General features: G+C 39.4%; 1 protein-coding gene across 3 annotated transcripts; it reads right to left on the bottom strand.

Moving 5' to 3' along the window:
- Positions 1–123: 123 nt before the first annotated feature.
- LOC145787182 (TBC1 domain family member 23-like) lies at positions 124–6589 on the bottom strand. 3 transcript variants are annotated; one of them, XR_014291377.1, is made up of 9 exons: positions 6352–6589; positions 5441–6044; positions 5044–5289; positions 3842–3957; positions 3392–3552; positions 2612–2806; positions 2190–2349; positions 1004–1955; positions 124–848 (listed from the first exon to the last, which is right to left on the bottom strand). XR_014291377.1 is itself a non-coding variant. In XM_082598916.1 (8 exons), exons 1-8 carry the CDS (start codon positions 6567–6569, stop codon positions 1352–1354), a joined length of 2316 nt encoding a protein of 771 aa, XP_082455042.1. In that variant the 5' UTR covers positions 6570–6589; the 3' UTR covers positions 124–1351. The 3 variants fall into 3 exon arrangements, 2 of the variants coding, with proteins under 2 accessions (XP_082455042.1, XP_082455034.1); XM_082598916.1 differs by having other exon boundaries at positions 124–1955; positions 2178–2349; XM_082598908.1 differs by having other exon boundaries at positions 124–1955.
- Positions 6590–14232: the final 7643 nt, after the last annotated feature.

Here is a 14232-nt window from a genome sequence, read left to right as displayed (position 1 = left end):
TTGTTGATTCTAACGAGTTCTTGAGTGTTTATCAGTTGTGTACGGCATGGTGAAATCATGTCGAGATAACTGACAAAAGATGCTATTTTTACATCGTTTTAACGTCGCCAAAGCCAGATTTTAATGTTTGAATGCGATTTATCGATTCAACGGCATAAAAATTACAACCTTTGCGATCTGGGTCACCGATTTATATCGGGAGTGTTTGCAAACGAAATGAACAAAACCATCAATCGTCATGTAGGCTACTAACCATGTTAATTGTTACTACAGTCATGTACTATCATGTCATGTACTATCCATCCATGCTACTACAGTAGTCTTGTTGATAACTTCATGGGATAATACGCACGCCCTCATGAGACGTCACGACAAAATGTGAATAAATACAAAACAAGCCATAAATTCTGCACAGAAGAGACATTTTCCAGCTAAAGCAATTCGAAATATCTACTGGTACACTCTAACACCAATCGCTAACATAACACTGAAACATGACACACAAGTGTACGCAGTATGCTCCGTGAACTTGAGCAGCAAGTCAAAACGGTTTTTGTCGTGAAACAGCAGAAGTGTGCTTAGATTTAAAGATTCCTTGTGGTTCGTAATCATCTGAAAACAACCGATGTCCGTCATTTGAAAGAGAAAAATTGGCTCTTTTGTCGGAACAGAATAAGTTAATAGTGCCAGGATGGTTGATAAAAGACTTTCACCAGTCTGGAGTCATGTTTGATACTCTTTACCTAACGCCACTGGTCATAACTTTACCATACGGTGCAACTAAGCGACACATCTGAGCACGAGCAGCTCACTAAACTATAATTGGGCATTGCATTAGAACTTTCGACCTTTCAAAACGTGGTTCAATGAACATCAACTGCCACTGGTCACAGCCAGTCATTCCCTGTTTCACCATGTGGTGCGACAAATCTGAGCACGAGCAGCTCACTAAACAATAATTGTGCATTGCATTATGTGGATTTCAGTAGATGGAACTTTCGACCTTTCAAAACGTGGTTCAATGAACATCAACTGCCAGTGTTCGCGGTGACTGTGTGTTGCAAGCACCCAAACATATGACAACTTTGCACTATGTGAAATCCTCAACCGAAATGATGTGAAGTGTACAAAGGCCGGTCTACTGTACGTTTTCTGCTACGTGTATTAAATATTGTACCGGTGACAACGCATTTCATGAGGGCATCTTACGTTTGTTCTTGGAAGTCGAAAACCACTTTTTGTGATGCACTGCTGTATAAGCTAACCGCAACCATGCGCTAGAAGTAGGCGGAATGCTTCAAAACTTCACTGGTTGTATGCTACTTTGTGCTGACAACTAACCACTTTGCAACTAGGTTGGCTCCGGTTGAACGGACGCCTTGGGTGGTGCGGTTTGTTCTTTGGTGGTGCTGTCTGAAGGTGCGTCGTCTTCGGGGTGTGTGGCTTTCTTCTTTTTCTGACGCCTTTCTTCCGCTTCGAATATCAATTGTTTGATGACTCTGGCCGAGCCTCCTGCGTCAGGGAGGATGTAGCGATCCGCAGTCAGGATCTTCATCTCATCATTTTTGTCAAGATCCTCCAAGTCTCCGAACTTGAAAGTGATCAGCTCCGGAAAAGAACGGCGCGATGTGATTTTCACGACGGCACAAAGAGGCTTCGGCGGTCGCGCGCGCACCCATGTTTGCTTCGATCCTCGCCGCCCTTTGACCTCAACAAGACACCGCATGTGATTGGATGTCACAAGAAGATGCGCTGCGACCAAGCCACCATTAGGAGTCACGGCCTGGCATTCGAAACAGTGTTTCACATCAGGTTTTGCTTTCCACAGGATCAAAGGTTCGACGTCCCCGCTTGGAGGAGCGCGATGGCTTGTGGATGGACCACTCTCCTCATCCGAATGATCATCCCCGATGCTGAATACTCCCTGGTCGGACTTCTTAACAGGATGCACACTCCTGCAAAAAACAATGTTTCCTCAGGCTGATGATAAACGTTTTTGAATTGAAGTAATTAACTGAGGAAATCACATGATGTACAGCTCAGACATCGGCATACATTGAATCAATGTAAAAGACGACTGATCGCTGTCTAGGAAGCTGGTAGCCTACAGAGAGGTTTCGTTGCCAAGTTAAAATGTTGCCTTCGGTCATATCTCTTGAGATATCATAATCAGTCACATTGCCAAGTACCTGTCCCCATCTTCAAAGTCATCGTCGACATTCTCTATGAATTTGACAACTTTTTCACGGATATTCTTTGTCTTCACCAGCATATTGTCCGCCATCTTCTTCATCAGAGTCTCCATTTTGACTCGTGTGTTTGGTCCTGTATTGGCCTGGTCGGGTTGACCTGAATGATGAAGTGACGACAAATGTTAAACTGCGTTAGGCTACGGAAACCACAGCCACCTGCTCTTGAGCGGTGTCGAACCGGCGCCCTATCGAGCGTTGCACTTGGCACAAACAGCCATCTCTACATGAAAATTGATTAAAGACTAAACAATAAACCTTCTTTAAAATGACGACAACTTAATACGCGACCCAAATCACTTAACCCAACATTATAGTGCACGACTCGGCAAAAAGAAATCCCAACATTGAATTGATCTCACTGATTGACTTGCTGGGCGAAGGATGAGGACGCTCTGCTCCAACGATCCATTCCGAAAGATCAATCCCAACATCAGTGAGGTATTCCATCAGGGATGCGTGTCCTCCTCTTGCTATGCTCACATAGGGTTTGTGCTTCTGCAGCAGGTTGGCCACCGCCATGTGCATGTACTGGTCACCTTCTTTATGGCCACTTCCTGTGGAAGATAAATCGATAAGTGAAAGTCGTTGTTGCCTGAATTAGTTTTTGACAGAGTGCATTTCGATTGCCATTGAAAGCAAATCTCACAACACCCAAGGGCAGTTGGGCAGTCAACGCTGGACGACTGTACCATCAAGTGGCTGTTCGAGGAATGCCCAGGCATCTGACTCCGATCAAATGTAGTAAAAAAAACAACTTTTCATACGAAAAAAGAGTTAGAATTAAATAATACTTGTAAACAAAAACATGTAGTAAGGGTGGTGAAGGTAACTAACCACTCAGTTGTTTCTAAATGCTTGTTTCAATGCTTTCTTTGAAAGTGTTGTGTTAAAATTAGTCGTTTGGTGGCCAAGTGTTTCAGTGCTGTTGGAAGGAGAATGTAGGAAGATGAATTCCATCTTAATCCATAACAGCAGCTTCTATGTTCTTTTCTATTTAGACCAGATCTCAATTGTCCTAAAGGTGGTCAAAGGCAGAGCTTATCAACCACTGGAATGGCACAATAAAAAGTGTTTAAAAAAAGAGGTTTTCTGGTTTCATCTTGTTGAGTGACTTGCCTGATATGGTCTCCACTACTCACCAATGAAGCAGAGATGTTCTCCGCCAGCTGCGGAACCAGCTTGGATGGCCTGATCCTGGGCTGCAAACAGGGAAGTTAGGGCAGAGTCAAACTCCAATGGCTCCCGCAGCATAAGAGTAGCATCCAGATGAAATGCTGTCAAAAGATGACCTTTGTTGTAGCTGTAAGGGAAACACGAAATTAATTGATCAAACGTTAATCTTGTATTACTAGTTGCTGAATTTACTTGCTGGTGCAATATATGGGTCGTGAAAGACATCAATGCATAAAAGTACAGTATTTTGCTTATAATAGAAATTGAAAAAGAGCAATTTGGAGATTTTATCATTCTTTTTAAGCAGAACCGTCTTAATAATGAACACAATTTGTTTTAGCAAAGATAAGCGGTGCAGCCTTTTTCAACACTATGTTTAGTTATAAGTGTAATAGAAATGCATCAGGGATACTTACAGCTCAGCTGGCCTGCAATCCACAACAAAGAAGCGAATCTTTGGGCCACTGTCGTCACCCAACGAATCCTCTGTGTGGGAGGGCTGGCTGCTCAATAACAACTCAGGAATGGAAACCTAAAAACAAGATATATAATATATACATTTTACAGCACAATACTGATGTTATGGCTTTGGGAGTGAAGTACTATAGACACAAGATAGACAACTTGATTCGATTGAATGATATAACTCAAAAATTAATACAATTCATCATCATCATAATCCATCGTCGGTTTGTTCCCCACTAGTGGGGGTGGCCGATTGTTTCCGCGCAGCAATTGTCTTAATCCCTTTTCTCCATTTCACCCTGTCCCTTGCATCTTCCTCCTTCAGTCCGACTTTTTTAAACTCATCCTTCCCTTGTTGTTTCCAGGATGAGTTGAGCTTAAACTCATCCTGGATGATAAAAGCTTAAACAATTATAACTAACAAAGTAATATAACATATTTAATTCGAATGTTTTCAGCAACTCTCTACCCTTACAACCCATCACACCAAAACAAAACAACAACAATGAATAATAACAAATTCCGTGTTTAATATGTTATGTTACTGTGTTTTGTTAAACAGTTAAAACTGAATTGAATAGCCTACGTTATTCAATAAACTAAGTTGTTGTCTATCATCTGTTAGTAATAAAAGAAATTAACTTCATTTTATTATGCATTTAAAATAAGACACACGAAAAGCTCAGAATGCAGAAACTAGCATAACAGTGGCTCTGCACCGAGAATGTTCATAATTTACTAATTATCAGGACTAGCAGAAATAAGCTTACATGCCAACCACTTTCTCAGTTTAAATAAAATTTATTTCTTACACATCAATTCATATTAGTTTCAACAGGTTCATTATAAAAATAAATCACCAAAAAAACAAGGACACAAAGGAATAATAGTTCATACACAATAACATGTATTGAGTTTTTTTGCGACATTCTTTAAACAGACTTTGTTTAACTTCAAACTTTACAAACTTCACAATGTTTTACCACCTTTTCAGTCTCTGTATCGCTTACCGTACTGGAAGGGATGCATTCTGTTTACTTGCACGCACGTAAGTCATATTTTGGGATGTTGCACATCTTTCTTGAAGTATTGTTTTTTAAAATATATAATACTTTTACAAATTACGTGTCAGTGTTAGAAAAAACTGGCTCACCTTCAAACAGAATGACTGTTCCAGATCAGTTGCCATCAAATCTAATTTTGATGAAGTGGATGGCATTGTACAGTTGTAAAAGCAGGCTCCAAGGTCACGCCTGAATGATGAGGGAGTTCTGTCACTGTAGTACAATGCAAGCTGACAGAAATCGTCAACATCATATTTTTCAAGTTTAGATGGCGCACTTGCGAGGGTTTTTATAATTTCCTCCTTGTCCACAGAAGTACCTGTGGTTTCCATAACCTAATAAGTATAAAAAAAATGTAAGAACAAAGCAAATTAGGAAGTCTTTCACAAACACACAACATAGATACATCGCCACGTCATAATAATAACAAACCTTTTTTAAAATAGATGCGAATTAGATACGACAAAATATAGAAGCCACACTTACCTGATCTTTTGCATTCACGAGGATTACCAAAGCTAAGAAAAATAGAAAGAATGAATCAGACTGTTGCAGATAAACATCCCATATTGCTGACACCACTTCAGTAGAGCAATGGAAGGAAAACAATGTGGAGAACCATTTGTTTGCAAATGATTCTATCGAAATTTTGCATGTGTCCAAGTAATTGCACATTTCAGGGTCATGGTACAGAAGAAGCAAGCGCAAAAGATGATATGGTGCTGAACTGACTGAAGGGGAAATATCTTGCCGTGAAATGTATCGAGACTGCATTGCATAAAAGCAGTTGTATAAGTCACCTCGACTAAGCCCGAGTTGCAAAAAAGGTTGTAAGATTTCTAGCCAACCATTTGAAGAATTGTATTTGACAGCACGACATTTTGAATAATATGCTATCACAGCCATGACATTATCAATGGCTTCATTTTCATCTTTTATGACACTAGAGTCATCTTTTGTAATTGACTTTATCAGATTGGTACAATCCAGTTTAAGTTGATCCAACATGGCACCATCATGCTTTCCATCCCATGACGCAATTGGATTTCCACGATTTGCAACGTTCAAACATATCTTCCACACTTGTGATCTGTAAAGTCAGCATAAGATCACTATGGATTGGTCTTTGCAAAAACATTTAAAAGCTTAAACATAATACCAGCCAGATCACAGCAATATGTAATTTTCTAATACTTTAACATTGTATGTATCATATTTTAATTTTATGCAACATTAAGTTATAGACAACTGCTTATTAAAAGGTTTTAGTGTTGAAGTATAAAGGAATATTTTTGAATGCATACAAAATATTTTAAAAGCCAATCATCTACAAAATATATTATAAAGCATGCTTTTTCAACTGCCCAAAACAAGCTTGAGATAACATATAACCATACCTGAATCTTTGTGGTATGTTTCTACATTTGCAAACACTTTTAATAATTCCCTGATCAGCAAACCCTTCGCTGAGAATTGTTTCAAGCTCAAAGTACCAGTCAGAGTCAATAATTTCTGCATCACTGTAGTTGCTGGTGTCAGCCGGGATGTTGACTTCTTCAATTGTGCTCATGCTGTGTGGAGACTCACTACCGACATTTATATCTTCATCAGCCATTGCATATCATTATGGTCAACCTAGATCGTAAAAAAGGCAATGTCTATGATGAATGCAAAATACTTAACATTATTTTTTGGCTGTGGCTATATTTACACTATATAGTGTAATAATAGCCACAATAGTGTTGCCAAATAAGGAATTCTTCCCTAATTTGAGAAAAGTTTAAACCTGTTGAAAACAAAAACTTGTATATATATATGTTGGAAATGTTTTTTAGTCCTGGGCAAAGATCAAAACCCTAATCTTATTCCTAGCTCTAGCCCTTACCTTAACCCCTCCTACCTTTAATCCTAACTCTGGCAACACCTAATTGTAACCATGGCAACAAGAGTGGGAAAATAGCCACTTCCTTATTTTTTAGTGCATCAATAATATATATATGGATTCAATATAGGTTAAGTGATACTTGTCATTGCAATTTTTTTCACATACTTGCGTGTTATAGGCTAATCCAGTGATTCTCAATTTTTTTATGTGACCAACTAACTCCAAAAGTGTGATCAACCTGTGACACACCGATAAAGACTCTAATAAAGAGCATATTCACAATGTTGAAAAATGAAACTTAACTTTGATTATGTATGTCTTACAAGTTGAAATAATTTACTGCCAAAATAATGGAGAAGCTGACTAAATTGATAGGCATGGGATTGATGGTTTGGTTCGTTTATTCCAAATGCTTTTTAAAACTGGGACAATCATTAGAAATAGATTCATGAGAATAGTGTACTCGGCTGTGGCTATGTTAACAGTGTTACAAAACTATTTTAAACAAGGAGTTTTACAGTAGGCTATAATAAAGAGTTAGTTAAGAAACAAAGTGATTGTGCAGCATCCATAGAAATTGTAAATGATGCAGCATTGCACTCAACGGGGCAAACAATTCCATCTCATGTCTTATCAGAAACTGTAGCCTAAACATCCCAGTAACTACCATAGCCTAGGCTACTAAGGTTATCCGACTTTAACAGAGTTTGTGAAAACACTACAGCCTACTTTGTTAATTGCAAGAAAGTAGTGACATTGTAAACCAGAAATGACAGTGGTTAAGCTAATGATGGTCGACAGGCAAAATCCAGCTTATTGGGTCTGTTAATCTTAGAACCTATCACAATTTTATTGATAAGTTGACAGTGAACACAAAGCATTTAAACTTTAAAGCAGAGTGGACAGATCAAGGATATCTTGACACTACGGGATGCAAAACTCGAAATCTGCCCATCCAACTGAAGGGCTAACTATGCTGTTTACATTGTATTGAACAATGCCGTGTTACTGCATGAGAATGTTTGTTTTGCACTGGCTGTTTTCACTTGATCGTTTTATCAAAGTGGTATTTGTTATGTTTTTTTTACAAAAGTATTAATATTTCATAAGTTTATTGCCTATTACATAAAAAATTTACATGAACAGACAAAAAAAAAACAACGACTAATTGCCGTATTGTGCATTAACTTGGCGAGCATGTACACAAAACAAAAAATAATGCACATCAATATTATTGGGTCCAGTTAAATATTATAACTACAAACTGTAACCACAATCAAGTGATGACATAATTTCAAATATTGGCAGTCTTGCGTGAACCACCCACTCGTAAGCTTGCGAGCTGTTGGAGCCATCTTTAAGGTTCCTCGTGCCTGGGAGCATTCAAACGTTTCAGTTAATTTTTGGCGAAACAATACAAAGTTTTTACAATCAACTCAAAGTTATAGTGGCCTATGGGACAAGCTTCATCTGCATGCAAGCCAAATGACATCTCTGCGGCATTCTTAACAGCTCGAACAAATGCAGAGCGTGGATTTGGTAAGGTGAACATTTTCATAGAATAAACGTTTTGAACGCTCCCATGCTCGAGGAACTTGCAAAGATGGCTTGGAAAATTTACAAGCTTACAAGTGGTAGTTCACGCAAGACTGCGAATATTTGAATTGATGTCATCACTTGATTGTGGTTACAGTTTGTAGTTATAATATCTAATTGTCCAATGATAATGATGTGCATTATTTTTGTTTTGTGTTCATGCTAGCCCAGGTAATGCACAATACGGCAATAGTCGTTGTTTTTCTTATTATGTTCGTTCTCCATGTAACTTTATTATGTAGCCTAATAGGCAATGAACTTAGGCAGTGGCTATTTGACCGGCGTCGGTCTTTGAATCTAAAACACTATTTAACCGGTCATGACGTCACTATATACTGTAGGCACTTCTTTTCATTTTCTCTTTCAAAGCCAAAGCCTTTCTCTTTCAAGCCACTTTCAAAGATCGGCCACCCCCCCTAGTGGGGAACAAACCGATGATGGATTATGATGATGATGAAAGCAAAGCAAAAGACGAGAAGCGCCTATATAAGTTCTAAATTCGACGACTTTATTCAACTCGATCTGTGGCGCGTACGATATTTCTCCGATTGCTATTCCAGATGGAATGAGTTCGATACTACCCGGAAGGGTCCATTTTTTTTAAACATTTTTTTTGATTAGATGACCGCTTTGGTCTTTTTGCAGTCTCCTCGTCATATGACACACAGCAGATTATGGCATATTTTGTATTCTTTTCACGTTTGTGTTTGTGACAAATAAATAAACTGACTAAACTAAATTTTGACCCGAAGTGCATTTTTTTAGTCAATGTTTAATTTGAGTTAGCAGCCTAACGATTGAGTCACTTCAGGTCAAAATTTAGTTAAAAATTAAAAAAAAGAAAACCTTCCGCATAGTATATATCGAACTCATTCCCTCTGGAACACCAGCCCGAGACGTATCCTACGTGCCACCGAAACAGTTCAACATAATTGTCAAATTTAGAACTTATATAGACACTCTTCTCGTCTTTCGCATTGAAAGAGAAATAGAAAAAAGTGCCTATATAGTGACGTCATGACCGGTCAAATAAGGTTTCAGATTCAAAAACCGGAGCCGGTCAAATAGCCTGGATGCAACCTAGTTCGTACCATGAACAGTTCGGACCGTCAGTTCGTACCTTGAAAAGATCAAGAAAAAAAATTAAAAAAGCCGAAGTTGCTGATCGCAGTTTCCGCAATTATTTTTAAATTTTCCCCCTGAAAAGATCGAAAAAATAGAAAGGAGAGAAAAAATAGCAAAGGGAGAAAAATAGCTCAAAACCGAAGTACGCTGATTGCAGTTTCCGCAAACATTTTTCCGCAGTTTCCGCTTACCGTACTCTAATCCTAACCATAGAGTAATCTACGCTCTAACCCTCGCTGATCGAGAGTCCGCAAAATTTTTTCCACAGTTTCTGTTAATCCTTACCCTAATTCTAACCATCAGAGTAATCTATGCTCTAACCCTAACCCTCGCTGATTGCAGTTTAAGCAAACATTTTTCCGCAGTTTCTGCAAACATTTTTCCGCAGTTTCCGCTAACCTTTACCCTAACCATAGAGTAATCTATGCTCTAACCCTCGCTGATCGCAGTTTTTGCAAACATTTTTCCGCAGTTTCCGCTTACCCTAACTCTAACCATAGAGTAATCTATGCTCTAACCCTAACCCTCGCTGATCGCAGTTTCCGCAAACATTTTTCCTTTCCGCTAACCGCAGTTTCCGCTAACCCTAACCCTCGAGTTTGTTTCAAATTGTTTGGGGAAACTCCGATCAGCGACTTCGGCTTTGTGCTATTAAACTGCGATCAGCGACTTTGGCTTTTTTTAATTGTTTCTCTCGATCTTTTCAGGGTACGAACTGACTGTACGAATGGTTCAAGGTACGAACTAGGTTGCACCCAAATAGCCCTGCCATATTTTAATCGCATCTCAATCAACTGATTGATCGAATCTTTATCCTTGGACCGGGAAAGCTTCCTGCAACGCTTAATCCTGGCAGCTTCGCATATTTATAGAGGGTTTGAATCACTGATGCAGACCCGGTCACCGAAATTGACAAAGTGAAGTTTTCGATTATTGAATTCTTGTTGCCAGGGAATTATTCCATCCATTAGATGCCTTTAATGGAGAGCAGTTCTTTACGTGCGTTGCTCAAAGTGCACACCCTGAAAGTCGAACCAGCACTGCTTGATCGTGAAGCTTCTTTGTTTGAGAAGTCACGCGTCAACCAACTGAGCTATCGGGGTGGACTAACCAACTAACCTAACTAAACAACAGGCACACAGTTCTGTGAAATGTCACACATAGGCGTAGCCAGGGGGGCGAAAGGGGCCATGGCTCCCCCCCAAATTTTCAAAGTTTGGACCCAAAGTTGAAACCTTTGTTGAAAATATAATAAAATCTGTAGAAATTTGTAACGTTTTACAAGACATCTGGCTATTAACACCCCCAAGGACTTGTTTTAGACACACAGAAAGACACCAATAAATTTTGAAAATCGTAAATCGCGCAAAAGTTATTCGATTTAGGTTTCTTTTAGCTAATTTGTGGAAGCAATTTCAGAATGGCTTACTCTGTTAAATTTTGTGTAGCTGAGTTTTTGGTGTTCTCTAATTTTAGCCACAGATTTAATTGCCCGTTTGTGTGTAAGAGCTACCTTTAAAAAGTTAATAGGTGTTCATCTTCTAATATATTTCATACAAATATTACCCTGAAAGTGTTTCCAGAAAGCGCTATAATCCATCATTTAAGTGTAATTTTGCAAAAATTTTCCGGGGGAGCATGCCCCCGGACCCCCTACAATACGCGTGCCTACGGCACGCTCTAACTTCCACCAGTTTTATTGCTTCCCTTGCTCAAGCCACCAGGATACGCCACTGCACATCAGGTGGCGATGTCTTAAATCAAACACTTTGTCGTTCTCTTTAATTCATCAAATATTTGGCCCCCCAAAATTTTTTTCCTGGCTACGCCACTGATGTCACAACTCCATATTTTGATCCTTTGGCAAAAAAAATCACATAAGTACATAGCGGGGAGCTGGTATACAATCCCCCCCTTCCCCTGGTAACTCATGACAAAGAGGAATTGACCAAAACATGTGGATTGAAGTGTGTGAACAATAAAGCAAAGGTAAAGTAGTTTCACCCTGTATGTTTGGTCGAGTTCTGTCTTTGTCACGAGTTACCAAGGGGGGGGGGGGGGACTTGTATACCAGCTCCCATAGCGGAAATAAATCAAATTTTCTCGTAGGTTTTTTTTTGCTTTTTGTTGCAGCTTTTAAATGTAAATTACCTGCTACGCAAGTCGCAAAATTGAGTACAATCAGGGCCCTGGTTCAGGAGCGAATCAATCAGCTGACGCCAGAGTTGCCAGGTTCAAAATATTTCTATAGCAAAAGTTGCAAAACTTTAACCAAAAAGTAGCCAACAGCTAAATTTTAAAACGTGTAACACGACATAGGCGTAGCCAGGGGGGGAGGCGAAAGGGGCCATGGCCCCCCAAATTTTCAAAGTTTGGATTCCAAAGTTGAACCCTTTGTTGAAAATATAATATAGTTTGTATAAATTTATATCGTTTACCAAGACGTCGCTATTAACACCCCCCAGGACTTGTTTTAGACACAAAGAAAGACACCAATAAATTTTGCAAATCTTAAATCGCGCAAACTTTACGCGATTTACGCTTCTTTTAACTAATCTGTGGAAGCAATTTCAGAATGGCTTACTCTGTTGGGTTTTTGTGTAGTTTTTGTGTAGCAGCTACCTTTAATAAATTAATAGCTCTGTTTATCTGCTAATAAATTTCATACAAATATTACCCTCAAAGTGTTTCCAGAAAGCGCTATAATCCATTATTTGAGTGTAATTTTGCAAAACTTTTCTGGGGGAAGCATGCCCCCGGACCTCCCTAGAATTCGCGTGCCTTCGGCACGCTCTAATCCTCCGCCAGCTTTATTGCTTCCATTGCTTAACCCCATTGTTCTCAAACTGTGCGTCGCGACGCCCTGGTGCGTCGTTTCAATTTTCCAAGGGCGTCGCAGAATACGGAAAGAAACAAGGATGTAAACAGAAAGTTAATGTTGCAAGCTAAACGTCAATCTACAAATAAAGATGACTGTCCTAAGAAGAAATCTCGCAAGTAGCCTACAAGGACAGTTGTTTAAATTTTGGAATCACCTTTGTCTTGCAAGATGATGAGGAACGACCTCAATGTGCTGATGAGGAAAGACCTCAATGTGTTGTATGCAGAAAAGTAGGCCTATTGGCCAGTGAGAGCATGTTACCTAAAGCTTAAACGTTATGCTTAAAAGGCGTTAGGCTAGTTGCTCGAAAACTGAGTCCTGAACTTGGTGACACAGTTGCAGATGCAGGGCCGGATTTAGCTGATGGGGGGCCCCCTGCAAAAAAATTTTTTGCGCCTACGGCGCAAAAAAACCACCTCTACGTCTACAATAGCATTAATCCAGCACTGCACAGCAATTTGCAGAGACTTTAAAGGCTGAAAGGAAAAAAAATAACACAAAATCACATTTTTTCTACGTAGGGGGCCCTTCAAAAGTCGGGGGGGCCGGGGCACCTGCCCCCTCTGCCCCCCTCCCCCTAAACTCGGGCCTGTGCAGATGTCATCAAAGTTATTAACTTCAACAAACCGACTGAAGTCAAGAATTTTCGAAAAACTTTGTGGAGAAATGAATGCAGAGCATTGGAGTTTGCTCTTTTATTGTTGGTCCAGGTGGCTTTCGCTTGGAAAATCCTTTGAACCCTTCTACGAATTGGTGGTTGAACTTCAGGCTTTTTTGCAGCAAGAAAATAATCCACTTGCAGAGTGTTTATAGTTCAGAACGAACGCTGCTTTCAAATCTGCGAAGCATAACTTTTTTGGGCAACATTTGTCCACACTCGAGTTGAAATTTGCAAAATACTTCCCGAAAAATTTATCAAACTACGAATGGATTCGTGATCCTTTCGTCCAACGTACTCCATCGTCTTTAACTTCACAAGTAAAAGAAGCCTACATTGACCTTTCCTGTGACAATTCCCTGAAAATGATGTTTAATTCAGGAAATCCTGCAAGTTTTTGAATTTCAATGAACGACGATTATCCAGCTTTGGTGAAGAAAGCACTGCAAATTATTATTCCACTTGCCACGTCGTATTTATGTGAAGCAGGATTTTCTGCCTTGGCGGTGATAAAAAGCAAATGCCGATTACGAATAAAAACTGAAAGACAAATGCGGGTTTCAATTTCAAAAATTCTCCCAAGATTCAATGATCTTTGTAAAAACAAGCTAGCCCACACGTCACCTTAAATAATATGCATTGCTTTTTGTTGTTGTATCAATAAAAACAACTTTAATAATAAGTTTCCTCATTAACTTTTATTTGCTGGTGCGTCGCAAGTCCAGAAAACTTTTCCCGAGGCGTCGCAGCAAAACAAAGTTTGAGAACCACTGGCTTAACCCACCAGAATACGCCACAGCACACCAGGTGGCGATGTCTTAAATCAAACACTTTGTCGTTCTCTTCAATTCATCAAATATTTGGCCCCCCTCAAATTTTTTTTCTGGCTACGCCACTGTAACACGACAAAGCTTTTCGAGCTGTATACTTGACTTACCCAAATAACTTATTAAAAAAATACATTATTTATAAGACTAAAAAGTTGAATTAATAATTAATTAGTAGCCTCCTATGTCTGGTGGATTAGGCAAACTTTTCAACTCTCGTGTCAAAAATGTCTCAAAGTTTGACAGGCGAGCCGTGTGACTGTGAGCCTGTGGTGTGAGTATAGGTCATCTAAGTGTACAAAGAGT

This window comes from Aplidium turbinatum, chromosome 2, assembly GCF_918807975.1.
Source record: "Aplidium turbinatum chromosome 2, kaAplTurb1.1, whole genome shotgun sequence".
In the NCBI taxonomy this organism is placed as follows: domain Eukaryota; kingdom Metazoa; phylum Chordata; class Ascidiacea; order Aplousobranchia; family Polyclinidae; genus Aplidium; species Aplidium turbinatum.
This window is presented reverse-complemented; position numbering and strand designations above follow the sequence as displayed.